The 21,617-nt window shown below is 38.5% G+C and overlaps 1 protein-coding gene across 1 annotated transcript in view; it reads left to right on the top strand.

The window, feature by feature from the left end:
• The first annotated feature begins 6,322 nt into the window (after nt 1-6,322).
• The window catches only part of QRICH2 (glutamine rich 2), a 64,454-nt gene continuing 49,159 nt past the window's right edge, over nt 6,323-21,617 (top strand). The window contains 6 exon segments of the mRNA XM_087954186.1: nt 6,323-7,330; nt 13,161-13,265; nt 15,472-15,543; nt 16,318-16,419; nt 21,174-21,288; nt 21,460-21,531. Coding sequence (XP_087810312.1) covers nt 6,644-7,330; nt 13,161-13,265; nt 15,472-15,543; nt 16,318-16,419; nt 21,174-21,288; nt 21,460-21,531 — 1,153 coding nt within the window. The 5' untranslated portion in view covers nt 6,323-6,643.

Genomic DNA, 21,617 nt, shown 5'->3' on the forward strand with positions numbered 1-21,617 from the left:
TGTATTTAAGAATTCATTTTTACCTTCAGTTGGGGTACTTTAAGATCCTTTGCAGATTGTAGCCAGGTCTTTTAAGAAGTCAGTGCAGTTCTGGGTTTTGGGTCGTGTGTCCTCTTCCCTTACATTGACTGATGCTGTTTACCAAGGCAAGGGTGAAGTGTGTGAACAAGAGGAAATTCAGAGTTTATTTTGGCAGGTAAGAGCACAATACTTGGTACTATACTTGAATCTGGCTCTGTGCTCCATTTGATGTGGTGTGCTGCCATCTGCAGGACACATGAGAATCTTAATGTTCAGATGCTGTTTTAAGCATAATTAATGTCTCAAACTGCTTCCTACCCATATTCCCCCATAAGTGAAAGTTTTATCATGACTTCTAAGTAAATTCATACAGGGTCAAAATCAATTGCCTTTGGCTGCCGTGGGACTTAGAAAAATAGGTGAGGGGATATGTCAATGGAACAACCTATGAAAGGGAAACAAGGAGAATTTATTTTTCTGTTGCTCTGATATTGAAAAGCAGACTTCCTTTCCAAATGGCTGCCCTCCAGATGCAATGAATGCCATCTTCAGTGTGGTGCAAACCAACAGGTCCTTGATACTTACTATCTCTCACATCTCCCCTCGGTGGTCATAGGATCTTCAACTTGTTTCAGAAAAAAAATGTCTTACAGATGTCTACATTCCTGAAAATATACAGAACTATATGTTCCATTCTGGTCTTACTGCTTCTCAGCTCCAAGAGCATCAATCACAGTGGCTGGGCAGCGTCCATTTAAATACCTTGTTTGTTTGACATGGCAAATGGCTTCATCTCCCTCACAGTCAATCAGGCTAGAAGTGCTGTTTTGATTAACACGAGTAGCAAATATGGCAAAGAAATCCTCTTGATCATCCATTATACTCTCGGAATTCAGCAGGGACTTCCTTCTCATTAAGAAACAAATATTTAGCATGAATTTATGTATTTATTACATCAATATGTATAGATACCCATCTTGCAATCATGACTCCAGGCAGCGAACATAGGAGAAAAAAACCAAAACTAATGAATAGTAGCATGAACAGTGACACAATAATAATATAATCACTGTTATTAAAACAGAAGTAGATACTAGCATATGTCTGCCAAGTAGTAAAGTATCTGTCCTGTGGTATGAGAGTATGCCTGGCTTCAATGGGAAGTACAGAAGACAGTTGCTACTCTTTCACATCTTATTACGAAGATATCCAATTATAGGTTAGAAAAACTTCACAAAATCTAATGTTTCTTTTCCAGCATCAAGATGCTGACCTTACATAGGTACAAACTCTATACAATTATAGAACAGTTATATGATCAATAAAGTTCTTCCAAATTGATTCAGTGTTGTGTTGAATTATTCAACGTACAGTGAATACCACACCTAATTCTTGCAATGTTCTCCTGTTTTTTCCCCCAAAGGGGAAAAAAAAAAGCTTGAGCCCAGGCATATTTATCCAAAAATGAATCTATTGGAGTCTCCAAGTGATGGTGAATAATACTTTAAAGATTAATGATAGAGAGATTTTTACTGCTAAATTTGGTGGCTGCTCTTAAAAAGCAGAGTAAAAAGCTAAGACTTCACTCTGATTGACCATATGTGGTTGGCTTATTGTCCATACTGATACATTACAGCAGTAATTCTCAAAAGTGGTGTCTGGAGACTCCTGGGACTCCCTGACTTTCAGGGGATCTGCAAAGTCAAATACCGTATATGCCGGCGTATAAGACGACCCGGCGTATAAGACGACCCCCCAACATTTCCACTCAAAATATAGTTTGTTATATACTTGCCCCCTCTTCCGCACGCCTTCCACTTTTGCACTTTTTTTTTTTTTTTTGAGGCACTTTTGTCTACCGTGGAAACGAATCCCGTGAAGCTGAAAGGAGCAGCCAGCCTTCTCCCAGCTCCCAAGGAAACGAGGCTTGCACCACCCGGGCTCCGCTGAGGTATCCGGCTGGGGCTGTCAGGAGTTGTTACCGCTGGCGCGGCTCCGCGCGGCTCCAGTCCCGCGTTGCCTCGGGAAGGGAAAGGCAAAAGGAAGAACGCGCGGCACTTTGCAATGGCAGCAGCGGCTCCTGGTTTTGCCTTTCCCTTCCCGAGGCAACGCGGACTGGAGCGCGCGAGCCGCGCCAGCGGTAACAACTCCTGACAGCCCCAGCCGGATACCTCAGCGGAGCTCGGGCGGTGCGAGCCTCGTTTCCTTGGGAGCTGGGAGAAGGCTGGCTGCTCCTTTGGCTTCACGGGATTCGCTTCCACGGTGCGCAAAGTGCCTCAGCCGCGGGCAGCCGCAGTGCTTCCCAATTACTATTTGCCGGCGTATAAGGCGACCCGGCATATAAGACGACCCCCCCCAATTGGAGGCATCTTTTTCAGGGCAAAAAAGTCATCTTATACGCCGGCAAATACGGTATTTTAAAATTTTAATTTTTAATAAAGTAAATTTTAAATAGACATAACCCACACAAATCAAAGCTCTTTGGGGTCCTCAATCATTTTTAAGAATGTAAAGGGATCCTGAGATAAAACATCTCAGATCTGCTGCTGTAATGTATCCTGCTGATAAATAAGCCAAAGACATCCAGTCAGTTTGGCAATGTCTTTAACTTATTGACTATTAGACTAGCTGGAGTAGGGTTTAAAGTAGCTCCTTGATTTTGCAGCTATAAATTAATTTTCAAAAGCAAATTGGAAATGTTAATGTCCATGTTTTAAATTTTATTTTCAGAATAAATTCCAGCTTCTAGCATTTGTACTGAATTTGATTTAAAGTATACGAGAGCTTTTAATAGCCACAAATTTCAAATCAGCCTCCAATGATCTGGTGTAAGTGACATGATACAAAGGCTAATGGGACTCTTATTCCTTATATGACAACTTTTCTCATTGCAGTTTGCTGAATGTTGGTTTCTGAAATTCTTCCTTGTATATACAGCTGACAGAAGAACTATCCCTTTTGCCCTCTGCATTTGGCTCTCAAAATGTCTGAATGAAAAGAATTATGGTTCATATATAAAACAAAGCTTCATTTAGCTAGATTCACACAACAGATTAAATCATAAACCATTGTTTACAAAATACAATGACTGTATTAGCACCACATATTACTTTTTAACCAAAGCACTCAATGCCTAGAATGTTATGAGAGTGAGGTAAAATGAGGGACATAATTGAAGATTTGGTAAGGAAACGGAGCTTTACAGCTGCTCTCAGTTACCTGAACCATGTAATTTTAAAATATATTCATAACTAGGCAAAGTTGATTAGATATAAGGTTATAATCTATATTTTCAAAGTGAAGACATGCATTCATACCCGCAAATTGAAGGGACACTTTCTGAGCCCAGTAATACGTATTCTTTCATCCTGCCTCCAGCAGTTGACCCTTTACAATTACTCCTTGACTTTAAAGAGGTATGTAGTAAATCTGCTCAAGTAGTAAATCTGCCCAAATAAGGACTAAAGGTGAATATATTCCATTTACATTTAATAAAATATAACAAGTATCTTCTTTATTCAATATATTGTCACAGTCAAAAAATGTAATTTTACAACGTGAAGAACAGGAATGTCTGGCCCAGGATAAAAAAAATTCAAGAAGAAAAGGAGCGGGGAGAAGAGGAGAGAAGGAGAAGAAGTGAAAGAAAACTAGACTGTCTCAGCTAGGGGCTGAGGATCAGACAAAGACAGCATCATAGCAAATCATTACTAGGGATATTCCTTCGGCAGTTGGCGGGATGAGGCTATAAAATAACTTTGGTTGACTTAGCCTTAGCATCACTGACCACCACAGCAGCGGTCCCCAAAACGGAGCTTCATGCATACGCATGAGTGCCCGCCACTGGCGCAAATGAAGCTGAGCGCATGCGCTCACCCACTTGCGCGGTGCAGGGTGGGGGAATTGGGAACCCCTGATTTAGAAGGAAGGCCAAGCCTAGCAAAGACTGCACCGTCAAAGCAATCTTTGAAAAATCTTTCAGGACCAGCTCCTTGCCAAAACTATGGTCACAAGCCACGGTCATCCCCATCTTCAAAAAGGGAGACCCCAGCCTAGTTAAAAATTAACAGACCAATCTCCTTATGCTTCGTCACCTGTAAAGTCATGGAATCAATTATTAACCAATCCATCATCCTCCACTTAGAAACAAACAACCTACTCTCTAATAAACAATTTGATTTCAGAAAAAAACTATCCTGTAATCTGCAACTCTTACACTGCAAAAATATATGGACTACACAACTCAATCAGGGCAAAGCAATAGATGCAATCTACATAGGCTTCTGTAAAGCCTTTGATTCAGTGGTACATGACAAACTACCACTAAAACTAAAATCTTATGGTATCTCTGGACACCTACATAACTGGATAGAAGCATTCCTGTCAAACAGACAACAAATGGTCAAAATTGGGAGTGTCCTATCAAATTCTGTACCTGTCAATAGTGGTGTCCCCCAAGGCAGTGTTCTAGGACCAATTCTCTTCACACTCTACATAAATAACCTCTGTGATTATATTAAGAGCAGCTGCGTTCTCTTCACTGATGATGTAAAGCTATTCAACACCACAGACAATACTACTACCCTCCAAAAAGTATCAGAATGGTCAATCAAATGGCAACTTCAAATCTCAACAAATAAATGCTCTGCCTTACATATTGGCAGAAAAAAATATCAGAAAATAAAATACAAACTAAATAGTCAAGACCTTGTTCATGATCCAAACTTTGTCAAGGACCTTGGAGTACTCATCTCTAATGATCTAAGTGCTAGAGCCCACTGTAACTACATAGCCAAAAAGGCATTAAGAGTTGTTAATCTAATCCTACGTAGCTTCTTCTCTGGTAATATCATACTACGAACTAGAGCATACAAAACATTTGCTAGACCTATACTTGAATACAGCTGATCAGTCTGGAACCCATAGCATGTATCTGATTGAAAAAGTTCAGAAATATTTCACAAGAAGAGTTCTCCACTCCTCTACTCATTGCAGAATACCTTATGCCACCAGACTCGAAATTCTAGACCTACAAAACCTTGAATTACGCCGTCTTCGGTCTGATCTAAGTATGGTATATAAAATCAAACATTGCAATTTCCTACCTGTCAATGAATACTTCAGCTTCAACCATAACAACACAAGAGCAAACAATAGATACAAACTCAAGGTTAACCGCACTAAACTCGATTGCAGGAAATACGACTTCAGCAGCAGAGTAGTCAATGTCTGGAATACTCTACCTGACTCTGTGGTTTCGTCCCCAAACCCCAAAAACTTTAACCTTAGACTGTCTACTATTTACCTCATCCCTTTCCTAAGAGGTCTGTAGGGGGTGTGCATAAGCGCACCAACGTGCCTACCGTCCCTGTCCTATTGTTTCTTTTTATTTTTCTTATATGTACCCATTTCATGTATTCATAACTATGTATATACTTATACCTATTCTCTTGTAAGCGATTGACAAATCAAATAAATACTAAAATACTAAAAATACTTATCACTCACCAGATTTCATCCACTTGGTTTTTGTCTGCTAGAACAGAGTCCCCCACCCCACCCCAAGCTTTCCGGACCGGCGGCGGAGGGGCAAAAGGGATGGTTCCGCGCGAGCGGCTGGCAAGCGGGCGCACAGCTCCATTTGCACGAGCAGCGATGCCCGCGCGCCTGCCGCTCATGCAAGTGAAACGCGCGCGCGTGCTCGCCCGCTGCTCGTGCGAGTGAGGATGCGCGCTTTCGCTCGACAGCCGTTTCCCCAGCCCAGTTGAAAAAACTGCTCAGAGGTTGGGACCCGCTGCTTCTACAGTATTTTAACATCACTCTGACGGGGAAAATAAAGTCTTTTGATTGTATGTACATGAGATATATTCTTCATATTTGTATGTATAACTGTGAGCGACGGTGTCCGCCTTTAATCTCAGAGGAATCTTTTTTCTCGGAAACGACGGCTGCTGTGACAGGGAAAACTAAACGTGAAGTAAACGCTTCGTATTAACATTTCAAATTCTCCATCGGACCCTTCTTCGTGCGGCTCGCGGCCGTAAACGTACGCGTAACCGTCCCGAGTCGCCTAGCAACCACGAACGCCCGAACTGCATTCAATCGGCAGAGGCAATGGAGTAAACAAAAGCACATGGGCAGGGACGACGGCGAATCCCCGAGCCGGAAGGTTTTGTTACGCCACCAATGGAATGTGAGAACTGACACAGGGCTGGATTGTGAGGCGGAGAAGATTCGGGTCGCTAGGAGGAGCGAGAGACGCCCTCTTCTATCCCGGCTTTAACTAGCGGGTGTACGGAAGGGTTCCGTAAATCGGATCCCGTTCGTGAAAGAACAGAATAGTCTTAAGAATATTAGAGAAGAAAGCATAGTAATAATAGTCCTAGGCTGCTTTTTTAGGATGCGAATTTGCTCTTTTTGTTTTGCCGCAGAAAAAGAATCAGTCTTGTGAAGGAGAAAGATCCATTAGTGGTAGAAGTGCTTTCCTAACCAGAAGGTTATATTTTCTAAGAGTCAGTATATGAGCAACAGATGTATATAGTTACATTGGAAAACAGATTTTATATATTTATTTTTTAAAGAATTTTTCAAGCAATTGTCCCACTTAGAATTCGTTACCAAAATGTCTATCAAAGTCACATTATATGAATTGGCAGATCTCTCCATAGGGACCCCGGAGATTGGCATTATCAATTTCAATGCCCTCCATGCTCTCCTCCATGCTGTCATCAGCTACCTCAACATTCAAGATATCAAAGCAGATGTAAAGATGGACAGAGGTCCTCCAACCAAGCCAGAGATGGCCTTGCTTTCTGCTACAACTGAGACAGAACCTAGTGATTTATTGGGCCAAGAGGCATTACCAAAAGAGAAGGAGGACAAGGGAGGCACTTTGAGAGAGGAGCCGGATTCTCGGTTTGCTGACTTGGAAAAGAAACTAAAGCTGATGGATACCAATCTCCGTGGTGTGAAAGGTCAGATTAAAGGGATAGAAGGCCAGGTCCAGGGGGTATTAGGTCAAGTCCAAGAAGTAGAACATCAAGTCAGTGGGGTGCAAAATCAAATTCATGGAATACAAGATGAAGTCCAAGGAGTGCAAGATCAAACTCAAGGAGTGCAGGATAAAGTGAAAAGAATGGGGAAAGACCTCATAGGGGTTGAAAAGCAGATTGCTGGACTGGAGAAACTTCCTTCGGGGATTGAACTGCTAGAGAAGACCCAAAGTGGATCCGGCACAGCTGTATCTGACATGTGGCAAATGATGCAGATGCAGAAAAAGATTGAAGCCAGTGAGAACGGAATCAACCAGGTAGGTCAACTTTCAGTCTAGTAATTAAAATGTTAGCAAAATGGAGCCTTATATGGACTCCCAAACAAATACATATATAAATTTTTTAAATCATAGCTGACAATTTGCATTGGGACCTTAATTGTAAAGGGTGCATAATGTCTTTCTTTAATAATACACTTTACTGTATTTCAAAGCACATTGTGATTATCCCACTGGAACATTCCAGAACCACATAATCTGCATGTATTGTGAGATAAATGAACCACAACAAAAATGTTGTGCTATCAGATCATGCTCTCTGGTTCCAAATTTCTAATATCACTTCCATTTGGGTTGGATGTTTGCTTCATACACACTGTAGCTGTTTTTTGAATTAAGAATATACTAGTAACTTTAGTTTGTAAAGCCAGTGTATGTTTTCTGGTGTGCAATAGGCTGAGGTTTTCCATTTGTTGGAAAAAAATAAAAACAGTATGAAACTAAGAACCCCACCTCCCCGAATGACATTCTTTTGGAACTAAAAAGGAAAGAACCAGAGCCATGAGGCAAGAAATTGGGAAAAGTTGAGTTTATAGATATTGGCTGGGCTAATGCTTTTATACCAGCATCCTCTTTGTAAATGAAAACAGTAATGGTTTTTAATAAGATATAGACATCTGCAAGAATGAACTTGACACAATAATGGCACAACACAATATCTTGTCATAACATTGGTAAAGGGTATTCTTGCCAACAATATTTGGGAGATTAAAATTAGATAATATTCAAGCAGGAATGTCTCCTTTACATACACAGTAAAAACCCAACAAGGCAAATTTAGACTACTAAATAGAAACAAGCAATAAATTTCAACATTCAGTGTAAAGTATAGATACCAAAGTGTAGTCTTGTTTGGAAAAACAGATTGGATGGAGTGGGAGAATTTATAGCAAGTTTTTTCATAATTCTTTTCTCTATATTCAGTAGTTGATCTTTTGTTTCTCTTACTTATTTTTCTTTTTTGTATATCATTATCTCAATATTTTTTTTAAACAAAATAATGGCTATCTTGATGTGGCAGTTGCAAGAATGAGAAAAAAACATGTAAGTGGAAATTTCAAAGACTGTATGATGGAGCTTGCTTATGATTGTTTTGAGCTGATTTGGAGAAATCCAAGAGGAAGACTATAATGGTGACCATCCACTGAGAATCAAGTAAAAGGATAACATAGCTTAATTGACTAATCAAGAAAAAGATTGTTTACCCAGTTTTATTATATCATTCTTTGGAATGAATTTTACATGTGGTTCTTTGTTACCAGTTTCTCTAGATACAGGGTTATTTAAAATTAGATAATTGGTAGCATTCAGGTAGCAAAAAACACTGATCTTGACATACAGATTTTTCTGGTTTATAAGAAAAAACATTATTTCATTTTTCTTTTGCATATGATCTGATCATCCCAATCTTTGCTAGTCCAGTGCCCTCTAGATATGATGGATTATAATACCTGTCCTTCCAGACTCAATATGGCCATTAGTTATCCTGGATAAGAATTATTGGAACTGTATATCAGTTATACAGACTTATAAATAAGTCAAAATTCATTTAACACAACAATAGTCCTATTTTTTTTAAAAAAAAAGTTTACATGCAAAAAAAAAGCAGTAAGGAAGGGAGTCCACCCCCATGCTAATCAAAACTAATTTGACACCTTTTTGTGCCTTAAAAGCTGATCAATTTATTATGGAATAAGTTTATGTGGACTTTTGTCCTCTTCACTAGATATGTGAAACATCCTTCTTTCCTTCAGTTAGCAATAGCACTAGCATTTAGATTTATATACCACTTCATAGTGCTTTACAACCCTCTCTAAGCAGTTTACAAATTCAGCATATTGCAACCAACAATCTGGTACTCATTTTGCTGCCCTCCGAAGGATGGAAGGCTGAATAAACCTTGAGCCAGTCAACCTTGTGCCATTTAAAGCATTTATGTGACTGCCCAACTTAAGATAATGTGACTCTGGGCTGTATACAAAAGAAAGAAACAACACTGGCTTGAAGGTACCAAAAAAATAAAGGTAACATATTTTCTCAAAATATGAATTATATTGGAAGAAGCATGATAAATAAATTCATATCTCTGAAAAACAGATTGTGTTAACTTTTAACTTTGTTGTTTCTTGCATAACTACTTATCTAGCTGAATGTAATTGCTCTGCCAGAGAACTGAGAATCTAAGGGATTCAGATCAGGCAGGCAGGTATCTATTACAATTAAAGAATAACTCTGACAGATATAAACCTGGGAGTATGCCAGTAATGTCTGTTCACCCGTATCCTCCCTATTCATCTTTTTTTCTTAATTAGAACTGCTGAATCAAAAATAGTTTAACCTCAAGCTGAAGTTATTCCAAGAATGGCTCCCCACAGAGAGAAGCCATGCAACAGGTCACTACCAGAGTTGTAGCAATGCATTCCATCTGTAGGAAATTTCCATTTGTTTCTGCCAGTATGCCCTGATGAACCAGATGAGATGGATAGGGAAGTTGCTCCTCCTCTTGCTGTTTAGAAAGTACCATATTTCTTTTGGTGCTGAAATCGTAGAATTTTATATCACTAGTAGTGGGAGACATTTGCAGGACTAGTCCTACAATTAGGCAGAATGTGGCAGTGGTTTTAATTTGTAGAAACCATAGTCTTCCTAAACAGCCTTACAAGTAATTCTCATTTAGTAACTGCTTCAATTATAGACCATTCACTTTCAGCAGTGATTAAAAAAGTAAGTGTACGACCTTTGTAGATCTACAAATCAAAGCTGAAGTAAGATCATAAGCACAGTTGCAATTTTACTCATTGACTGCTTCTCTTAATGACTGAGTATCCAGTCCAATTGTTGTCGCTAAACAAGAACTACCTTTACTAATTTTTATCTCCTGAAGATACAGCTGTTTTCTGCTTTCTTAACAAACCTCCTATGGTTCCCCTGAATATGGAAATGAAACAGATTAGTAACCATTCTTAGTTGATTCTACCTTCTGATGTCCAGAAATATCTCCTGCTGCATTCTAGAATATAAGAATCATTCTTCCCATTAGAAATCTTCTGTATAATAAGGCCCTACTGTAATATTAATTAACAGAACAATAATTTTACTATTTTTGCTGTTTTACCATTTTAATAATAGTAATTAATTATTATTAACATTAATATTAATGCAGTTCAGAAGAAGAAATTGATGTGTAATTGCACAGGCAAATTAAAGTCTTTACATGGCACTTAAGAGAGGACTCACCTTGAGTAACCTCATTATCCTTAATCCCAATTCTATTCAGTGAAATTGATTCCCAAAGAAGCGAGTAGTCTTGCAAGCTGAACCTTGGTTTCCACTTTACAAGGCTTTTGGGTGTACATTGAAAAGTTCTATGTTGTGGGGAAAGATATAGAAAAAGTCAGATATATATATCTATATCAAATTGGGTGGTCATAATAGTGCAAAACCTCTCTGTGTGAACACTGAATTAATGGCAAATGTTATGTCCAGTGGTACCAAGCAAAGTTCTGGGAAGGCATGTCTACACTTGATTTCTTAATAAGATGCCTGGTGCTTTGATTGTTAAGAGACTCCTAGGTAACGAATGCATTGAAATGAGAAAAAAATCTCAAAAGATGTATGGTCTTTCAATCCCCCTTTAGATCTAGATAGAGATGTAGTTATTTCTTTTAGCCAAGGACATAGGCAATCAGTAACTATGCTATATCTGTGTTTAAAAAAACTCCTCAGAACTTTTAAGATCTAGCCCACATGGCTTGTATGAGACATCATAGTTATAGTGTAACTAAATAGGCTACAGGTTACTCATCTCTACTGTAGACTAAAGCAGAATTTCTTCTCTTTAACTTGAGACCTCCAGATATGTTGGCTTATTATTTTCTATTTTCCTGGTTTACATGATGAAGCAATTAGTTTTTAAAACTTTAATTCATATCTTGGTGGCTCATTTGAGAAACATAGTTGCTAATGAAAACTAGGTAGCCTGCTGTGCAAACCCATTGCTTTGACTGGTATACTTGTGGAAAGGGAATTTCACAAAGGCAGTAGTGTCACAAAAAACAGGAAAAGCCCAAGGGGAACATCAGGTCAGCCAGAAAACAAACTTACATAGGAAAAGAAATCAAATAAAAAATATTAAAGAATCCCTATAGACAAAAGCCTAAGTAATTAAGAAAACTAGACAAATAGGAAAAGGAAACAAAAGATAATTTAGAAAACCCTTACAAGCACAGGACATACCAAATAAGCAAAACAAACAGACAAAAGACACAAAATATAAATTACAAAAGGGACAGACAGGAGATTGCCACAGAACAAATATGAAAAACTATCTTAAAGCTAAAAGAGATTACAGAAAACCAATAATACAATCTGGCCACCCCACGGAGTTTGCCCTCCGGCGGAAATAAAGACAAACTCAAACAGGATTTGAAACATTAGGCACAAATACAAACACTCACACAAAATCAACTTACAAAGGGAGAAAAGGGTATAGAAAACCAGGGACTTACCATGGGAAGCTAGCTAGCCCAGGAACGCAGACTTCTCGCTGTTCTCCGCCTTCCTGAAAAATAAAAAGATCCAGCTTTCAAGCAGTTGTCCGTATCCTTGCGCCGGAGCTCTCCCAGTGGGAAAATCGAATCCTCGAAAGAAAGGCATTTTGACACCTTTCAACATACTCTATACCATTGTGCTGTGTGATAGTTTGGCTGAAACAACTTTCCTTCAAATCATCTTGCTGTTATAGAAACACTACAGTATTTAGGGGGAGAAAGGGGTGATATTTCTCTCTGTTCTCTTGCTGCATGTTTCAAATAAAGTACCTACAATTGCTCTTAGGAAGCATTTACTGTATCTGTGATTAGCTCTCTGGGTGGCTCTCCCATCATAAACAAGTAAATGGACTTCTGTATGAAGTAGGGATAGCAACTAAGTAAATCCCTTTTCCTTCCAAAGTAACATTTTGTTAGTAGAGCTTTTGCATCTATAGGATAGCAGAATGCATAGCAAAATACTCTTCCAATGAATGGTTTCTTATAATGGTTAAACCTGAGTATATCAAAAGAGAAGCTGGGCTTCTAAATCTTGCAAAAATATTCTCAAGATTTCCTGATTGTTTTTTTTTTTTAAAGAATGTGTGATGAGGCTATTTGAAGATTACATTGTATGGTAGTGTTCATCTTCAGTGAATGTTGTTGGTCTCAACTGCCAGTGGCTTCCTTGTTCTCCCCACAAGGCCTGTTCCAGCAATTGGAACATGCTTTTCTCCCCTAAGGGAGAAACCTATTGGTGTTTTTATTCCCTTTTGACTGAGAGGGAACTCAGGGAATTTAATTCAAATATGTTGCTGCCGTGAATATTCTCTCTTCTTATTTGGTTAAGAATGATTTTGATTATGGAGTGGAAGCTGAGGCCTCTCCTTCAAAACTAGCATTTGGTGGAATACTTTCTGACACCTTCAGTAACTACACATTAATTTCCAAAGAATGATCAATAGAGAGACCTAGATTCCTCCTGAGAATGCATTCATTTTTCCTTAAGAATAAAAATCTGCATTTTCCTGATTTCCTTTCCTTCTTTTGCTGCAGTTTAGCTCTGAGGAAAAGCATTCTTCCATCCAGTCCCCTATCAATTGCTTTAAAATAAGGTTAGTTTGTGAGATCAAAGCATTGATTTCCCATAGTATGTTTGTTTGGTTTCAGATCTCAGAAACATGAGGAAGACAAGGACTAAACTGGAGACCATCCTTAATCAATTGTCTAAAGGAGTAAATACATTCACCTTTCACTTTCTCACTTTCTTCCTTTTGTAGGCTATGTCCCTGTTACAAGATTTAGTGGATGAGACGAGCAACATGAAATCAGCCACAAGCAACTTGGAGGATGAAGTAAAAAAAATCAAGGAACACTTAGCTGTGGTAAGCAGCTTTTATTTTGCTCTGTTGGCCTTGCAAGCCTTTGGGAGTTGGCTGCATATGTTCATGACTTGGTTGTTTAGTTCTTTCTTAAAACCTCAGGGATCTAGATTTTCTGACTAGGTACTATCTGCACTCACTTCCAAATGAAGGCACACATAGAGATCAAGGGTAGATTGAATTGTCTTTTACTTTTCAACAAAAGATAGAGGTTTACAAATCAGGGTAGCAGCAATAGTTCAAATGCTTTTATTTTGCTTTGTGGGCCTGGAATCACAGGGGCTAATCCATACAAAGAAGTACAGGTTATCCTTAACTTATAACCATTCATTTCAAAGTTACAACAGCATTAAAAAAGTGACTTTTGACCATTTTTCACACTTACAACCATTGCAATATCCCTGTGATCAAAATTACAGTCATTCACTTAATAACTGTGGCAAGAAAAGTTGTAAATGGGGCAAAATTCCTTTAACTAATGTTTTACATAACAACATAAATTTTGCACTCAATTGTGATCGTAAGTTGAGGACCATCTGTACAGAAATTACTAGGGTGGGGTATACATGCACATTTTGGCAAAAGCAGTGTGGGATATAAACTGTATCCTACAACAGCCCTGAATTGATCAAGTTCCTAAACGGTTTATTTTGTGTGGGTGTGTACCTACTAGAGTTAATCAGAGCTTCCCTACCTTGTCTGAAAATTGAAAACAGCTTATTTTATTAGTACTGCATTGGGGTGGGGGGGATGGACAACTGTAGGTCAGAGACCCCAAACTCTTCAGTTCCTCAACCTCTTCATGAAATTTCATATTGTTCATTGAGTTTCAAATATTTATTTTATGAAAAGAATGTAATAAATAGTACTTTAACTAATAGTACTACAAACAACAATAATAATAGTAATAGCCACCTTGGGCAATACCACCTTTAACAACATCAGAGAATATTTGCCTATTCTAGGATTCTGGGAAGGAATCCAGGGGTGGATAAAAATGCCAAATCCAGTCTAAGCATTTGGTTAACTATAGGACCAACCATAATAATAATCATTACTACATGTGGCAGTCACTGGCTGTAAGAAAAGCCAAGAACCCTTGCTAAAAGAAGTCAGTCAAGGAAAGCTCTTGAAAGGCAACAAAGGTGAAAGCTGAATATTTAAAAAAAATGAAAATGAATTTGTTAATTGGAAGCATAAGCCAATATATAGCCAATACTTGAAGGATACTGAAGAAAAGCAGATTTTAAAAACCCACATGGTTAAGCATTTAAAAAAAAGAAACTGAAGGCTTTATTTTAGCTGCTTAAGGTTTGTCAGCTAATTGCATGAAGGTGAAAATATTGCCTTTCTGGTGATCAATGGCTGCAGCAAAATTTTACAAAGTGACTACAGGCAGAGTTGTAAATTATTTATTGGAAGCTTTTGCCAGAAGTTATAGTAAAAATGTCTGGGATCATTATATTGAGAAGGTTTTGGAAAATGATCAGGTTAAAATTTTGGGGAGTTTAAGATCCAAACAGGCATGCATCTTGTTCATAACATGGTTGATATAAAATGGTTATTGAAAAGAAGAAAGTCTGGTTCATTGATGTCACTATAACAGTGATGGTACCGGTAGGATTGAGGAAAAAACAATTGGGAAAAATTTACAAAAACTGGGACTGACAGATCAAAGTTGAATGCTTATGGAAAAATAAATTCATTGTTATACCAATTGTGATGAGAGTCATCGGAGCAATGCCTAAAAGACTCCCTCATTATCTGTCAATATTGAATTTATCAAACCTGAACACTATAATTTTACAAAAAAAGAACACCAGGCTTGGAACTGTTTATATTCTTAGACACTATTTATATTGATAGTTGTTTATATTTTTGAGTAATATTAAATGAACTGTATTCTAGAGCTGTTCCTTGAGACCAATTTATCTCCTGGTGCTTGTTTTTGTTTCTTTGCACTCTGGGATTAAAGATGTTTACTCCCCCCTCCCTGCCCAACTTATAAGAGAAAAAAAATGGCCCCCAGAGCAATACACTTATTTTGACTTAGGCATTCTTTTTTTCTTTTTTTTTTTGCTTGAATTTTCCCTGTGTGAGCGAACCAGCTCATATTTAACTTACCTTTATGACATGTTTAGTGCTTATTCATAATCACAACTTATATTTGAATAAAAAGGGTAATCTAAACTTTTATTTCATTTTGCAGCTAGATCCTCGTGGGTTTGATGATCGTTTAAATGTTTGCCTGAGTGATCAGAGTAGCTTGGATCATGATTTGGTATGTTCTTGCCTTCTACAGAAAAGTAATTTTTGTGCCTGGTGGTTGTGCAAAATCCGAAGTATCTGAAACAGTTTGTCCAGTTGCCCCAGTTGCTCTGTGTTAACTATATCTTTCATCCTGGTCTGAAGTTCTTTTAGTGTGCAAGCTTGGCATTGTTATTCTCTTCCATTATTAGATTCATTTTATAGAAAGCTGCCAGAGTTCATGCAGATGAACTCTGACAGCATCCTCCAGTGCTTCTGGTGCAAATTAGTGGCATGAGAAACTCCACATCTCATTTGTGATCTCCAGCTCTCTGAATTGCTACATAGTCATTTTTCCTGGCGAAGTCTCAGCACATTGGCAGGTCCTAACAAAGCAAGACTGTCATTCATTCAAATAATCTCCATGTTTTCTCTTATGATGTCATTGTACCATGATATGATTTTGTAATTGGTGTCATTTTCATTATTACAATTGACAAATTATATAAGTTGCATATTTGAGTCATTACATCATGATCATGACATAGTTGCTTTCAGGGATGTCTGTGATGATAATCTCTGCTGATGGTCTTAAATTAGACTTAACACAAAAAGAACAAGGAACTGAGAAGAAAAGGACAGTAAGTCCTGGAGCACCCAATTGCTGGATGATTTGCTTCTTAATTTGATGCTGTTATCTAAAGTAATTCCCCGGGCTTCCAAATTCCTAACGAAGAAGGAATGATGGTGGACAATGTATAGGACAGAAGGATGATTTTCATATGATTTGGTTTTGATTCTTTTCTAGAAAGATTTAGAGAGGAGGTTAAACCAATTCCCATCTCCAGAAGAAATGGTACGGTGGGAGGTTCTTGAAGATATCCTTGTGAAGGGAAAGAGCCCATCTCCTGTGAGTATGGTTTAGTTAGAATGGCATGTTTCCATAATGGATTCATGCTGAAAATAAGCTGTGAAAAACATAGGTTATTAACTTGTACCACATTTGGAGAAAGAAAAATCCCAGAATAAGTTTGATATTTAGTACTGTTGCCTATTTTCTTGTACATTACAAATTTAATTGCTCTTTATGATATGAAAGAGTTATTAGACATGTACCACGCAATCTCTCTCTTGTCCTTAACTCTTGAAGAAAGAAGGAACCTTCCATACTATTCATCCAACAATTTATAAATGCAGTATAATGGCCAAAATTTATAGAGAGATATAAAGGACAACATTTGTCCTCTCCCAGTCAATTAGCACTTCACTATTTCTCCAGGATCTCTCATATCAATACATAATGGTTTGCTCTGTCTATCAGCAAATTGCTTTAATACTCTAAAATTAATCTGGATGTTGACATTTAAATTAATTAGAAATAGATATTCCCTAATATATTTCTATCAGTCTCAATATTCAACCCTACGCCTTCAACCTGCTTTTTGCATTTGCCTGAAGGAGCAAATGTGCTTTTGCTGGTCAAGGCTGAACCAAAAGTAGGAATTGGGTGTTTTTTTTTGCTTTGTTTTGTTTTACATTTTGTTATCTCCCTTTTTAAGGGATGGGGTACTTTTTGCAGTCTTCATCTAATAGTTGCTGCAATAATTCTTTTCTTTTTGTTTTGTCTATACCTAAAAAAGGACTTCTTGTGGTTTTAACATTCTTTATCAATCTTGGCTCATTCTGACCTTTACCTCCCCTTATATTTCTCCATACTTCTACACAGCCTGTGTTTTTTCCCATGACAATCAGTCCCTTTGTACTGCTTACACACGTTTTTTTTAAAGCTCTCCCTCTCAACTTGAGTTACTTTTTCATTCATAATTACTTTCCTAATATACCTGCTATTTCAATTTCCTCAGTGAAATAATCCTAGTAAGTTAGTATCAAGTTGAGGAAATTTCATCCTCCTGTTTTCTTCTCTTTGAAGGATAAACCAGTAATTTCCTGAAAGGACCATACTAGACAGAATCCATCTCCATACAGATGTTGGGATCTTTATCCCAAATGTTAGGATAATTAAAGTTTCTCATCAATACTACTATCTTTAAGAGAACTATACTTTTCTTTTGGGAAGCATAAGTTTCATCTATTTGGTGAGGCAATGGTATAGACAACATTATTACAGAATAAGAGAATAGTAGAGTTGGAAGGCACCTTGGAGAACTTCTAGTCTAACCCCTGCTCAAGCAGGAGACCCTGGGCCTGTACCATTTGAGACAAATGATTGTCCAGTCTCTTTTTAAAAACCTTCAGTGTTGAAGCACCCACAACTTCTGAAGGTAAGTAATTCCACTGATTAACTGTTCTGTTGGGAATTTCTTCTTAGTTCTAAGATGGTTCTCTCCTTAATTATTTTCCTTCGATTGCTTCTCATCCTGCCTTCAGGTACCTTGGAGAATAGGTTGATCTGCTCTTTTTTGTGGCAGCCCCTTGGAATAGTGCTATCATGTCACCCATAGTCCTTCTTTTAATTAAACTAGACATACCCAATTCCTGAAACCATTCTTGTATGTTTACCCTCCAGTCCCTAATCATCTTTGTTGCTCTTCTCTGCGCACTTTCTAGAGTCTTAATATCCTTTTATATCATGGTAACCAGAACTTGATGCAATATTCCAAGTATGGTCTTACCAAGGCATTATAAAGTGGTATTAATACTTCCCATGATCTTGAATCTGTTAATGCAGCCTAGGACTGCATTGGCTGTTTTTGGCAGTTGCAGCACACTGCTAGCTCATATTTAAATGATTATCCACTAGCACAAGATCCCTCTCACAGTTATTACTATGACCCATATAAAACCTATTCCATACCTGTGCATTTAATTTTTCTTTCCTAAACATGGTTTAGTTTTTCCCCTTATTTTAAACATTTTCTATGGCATCATCAAGTTTATTCACTTGAATTTTAATCATACAGTGCTAAACCATACCATGATAATTCTCCTTTTCTATTGCTCGTTCTACTTGTGAAAGTATATCCTTCAGTTATATCCCTGAATAGAAATCATCCTACTAAGTTGCTGTTATATCTATGTTTGCTTTCTTGAGGGCAGAGTTCAAAGACAACTTGTTTATATATCATACAAAGAGTATTAGTGTATAGATAATAAATGCATATAAAAACACTTTGTCCTTCTGTCACAAGTTCAGATGCCCTCCTACTTCTATTGTAGATGTATTTATGTGTTTATGTATTTATGTGTTTATGTGTTTATGGATAATTTTTTAAATTATTTTTTATTATGCAATTTTCTTTGTTATATATAAAATTTCCATATCCACAAAGGCAGAGTACTGACTGGATACAATCTCTTTTAAATGCAAATACCGATAATAAATCTTATACACACAATAACTATAACTATTATTATCAAAATCTATTCACCATAACCTTATTAAACATTTTCCGTTATTTAATTAAACACTGTTTGGTTTTGTCTATAATTAGTTAATAATAAAGCATTATAAAACATCATATAACTGTCACATTTGTAACCATTTATCCTCCAGGTCTATTAATCATAATGTTTACTTATCCTCATTATTTAATATTCATTATTTAATTACACATTTACTTCATTTTTATTTACATGTCCTCCTTAATTCTAAACTTCTGCTTCTATTTTCTAACCATTGATAGAAAAATTCCCAAGTTAAAAAATATTCTGTTTCCTCCTTATCCTTAATTTTCAATATTAATTTATCCATTTCAGCACATTCTAGTATTTTCTTTATTACATTTTCCTCGATAGGTATATTTTCATTTTTCCAGTTTTGTGCATACACAATTCTCGCTGCTGTTACCACATGTAAAATTCAATATGTATTTCTTTTATTATATTTTATGGATACTTTTAGTGTAGTTTACTTTATTGTCATTGCACCTTGTATAACGAAATTAAATACCATCTTCAGTGTACATTATGACTATGAAAATAAACACAAACACACATCCTTCACATTCTATACATTGAATTCAAAACCCCTGATATTGCATTAATATTGCACTATACAGTAGAATTCAATAGAGCTACTGCCCTGGGATAGAAGCTGTTTTTCAGCCTATTTGTCCTTGTTTTTATTATCCTGTACTGTCTGCCAGATGGTAATAGTTTAAAAAAAGGGTGCCCAGGATGAGATGGATCTTTGAGAATGTTTTGAACTTTCTTAAGCAGCGAGAGCTATAAAGCTCTTCCAAAGAGGGGAGAGGGCAACCAATGAACTTCTGGGCAATGACGTTAACTCTCTGTATTAATGGATACTACTGAGTAATAGAGCATTTAGAGAGGTTTTCATGGGGATGTAATTCTCTTTTCCTTTCAAACAAGTTTTGTTGATGGTTTAGAGCAGGGGTCCTCAACCACCGGGCCGCGGACCGGTACCGGTCCGTGGAACACTCTGTACCAGGCCGCAAAGAAATTTTTTTTTAAAAAATGGCGGCTTTCTTTGCCTTCAGTGAATGCTGCTGGGATCGGGGATCAAGGACACAAATGAAAGAAGGGGAGGGAGGAAGCAACTGAAGTCTGCCCTGCTCTCTGGCTCAGCAGCTTCGGTTTCCTCCCGCCTCGTTCCTCTCTCAGTCGCTCTCTCGCTGCTCCACCAGCCCAGGAAGAAACTGCTTCAAAGAAGCCGGGGGGGTGGCTTTTCCTGTCGCCGCAGCTCCTCCGAAGCGCCCGTTTACCCCCACCCCGCCCGCCCGCGCGTGGTTCAATTCAGTGCCCCGTTCTGCCTGCCTTCTTCGTTTCGGAGCAGCTTCGGCTGAGAATAATAACTATTTGCCTCTTTTTATCAGCCGAAGCTGCTCCGAACGAAGAAGGCAGGCAGGAAGGCAGGCAGAACGGAGCACTGTGGATTGAACCACGTGCGGGCGGGCGGGGGGGTAAAGCGGCGCTCGGAGGAGCTGCGGCGACAGGAAAAGCCCCCGGCTTCTTTGAAGCAGTTTCTTCCTGGGCTGGTGGAGCAGCGAGAGAGCGACTGAGAGAGGAACGAGGCAGACACCTGAGGGAGGGAGGGAGACACCTGAGGGATGGGGCTGAGGGAGGCAGGGCCGAGGCGCTCCCTGAACTTGGTGGTTTGCTGGCAGACGTTTTATTACCCGACTAGGTAACAACATCATCAACCACCAAACTCGGATTCTCTCCCCCGGTCCTTGAAAAAGTGTTTGTGCTTGAAACTGGTCCCTGGTACAAAAAAGGTTGGGGACCACTGGTTTAGAGGAAAGGTCACCTATTAAAATCAATAAATTCTTTGATTGGTATGACTGTTACTATGCCATTTAGCTTTGAGAGACATCTTGTCACATTGTTATTTCACCTTTCCATTTATTCTCACAACAGCTTTCTGAAAATGAGTGAGGCTGTAGTAAAGTGACTGAGCTAGTAAGCCAGGCTGATCAGGGACTCTGCTTCTTGGTTTGAACACTCAGTTTTATTCATCTGTGACCAAGGATCAAAAGCCATGCCAAATTCTATCAGAAATTGTTCACATTCTATAATTATGCACCTGCATTGTTTAATCATTTAGAACTATAATAATGTCAGTGAAAGAAAATTGCACTTTTTAAAATATAGCTAATCTTGCCTCCTATATAATGCTTTAATAATCATTTTTCTTGTCTTTCACTTGTTATTAAATCTATCCCCTTTCCATTTTCATTTTAGCACACAAGTCCAGTCCAACACTCTCCAACTAGTTCAACCTCACCAGAAGGCAAAACTGTGGCATCTCCACAAGCTCAGCCTGGCACTGCTACCGCTACTCAAAGAACAGAAGGAGGCCAGATCCCACCAACTGGGGCTCAGGCAGGAGCACCAGGGGCTCCAAGTGGAGCAGCTGTCCCTGGAGTACAGCCAGGCATTGCTGGGATTTCAGGACCATTTGGACCTCAGCTTGCAGCACCTGGGCTATATCCTGGGGCACCTGGAGCTCAGGCTCCCTTTCCTGGAGCACCTGGGACTTATCCTGGGGCACCTGGAGCCCAGGCTCCCTTTCCTGGAGCACCCGGGGCCTATCCTGGGGCCTATCCAGGGCCCCAGGCTCCCTATCTTGGACCATCAGGGGCCCAAGCTCTGTATCCTGGGGTTCCACCGGACCAACCTGTAGGT

This window comes from Notechis scutatus, chromosome 2, assembly GCF_049901735.1.
Source record: "Notechis scutatus isolate UNSWTSFEM ecotype Mainland chromosome 2, rNotScu1.2, whole genome shotgun sequence".
In the NCBI taxonomy this organism is placed as follows: Eukaryota; Metazoa; Chordata; class Lepidosauria; order Squamata; family Elapidae; genus Notechis; species Notechis scutatus.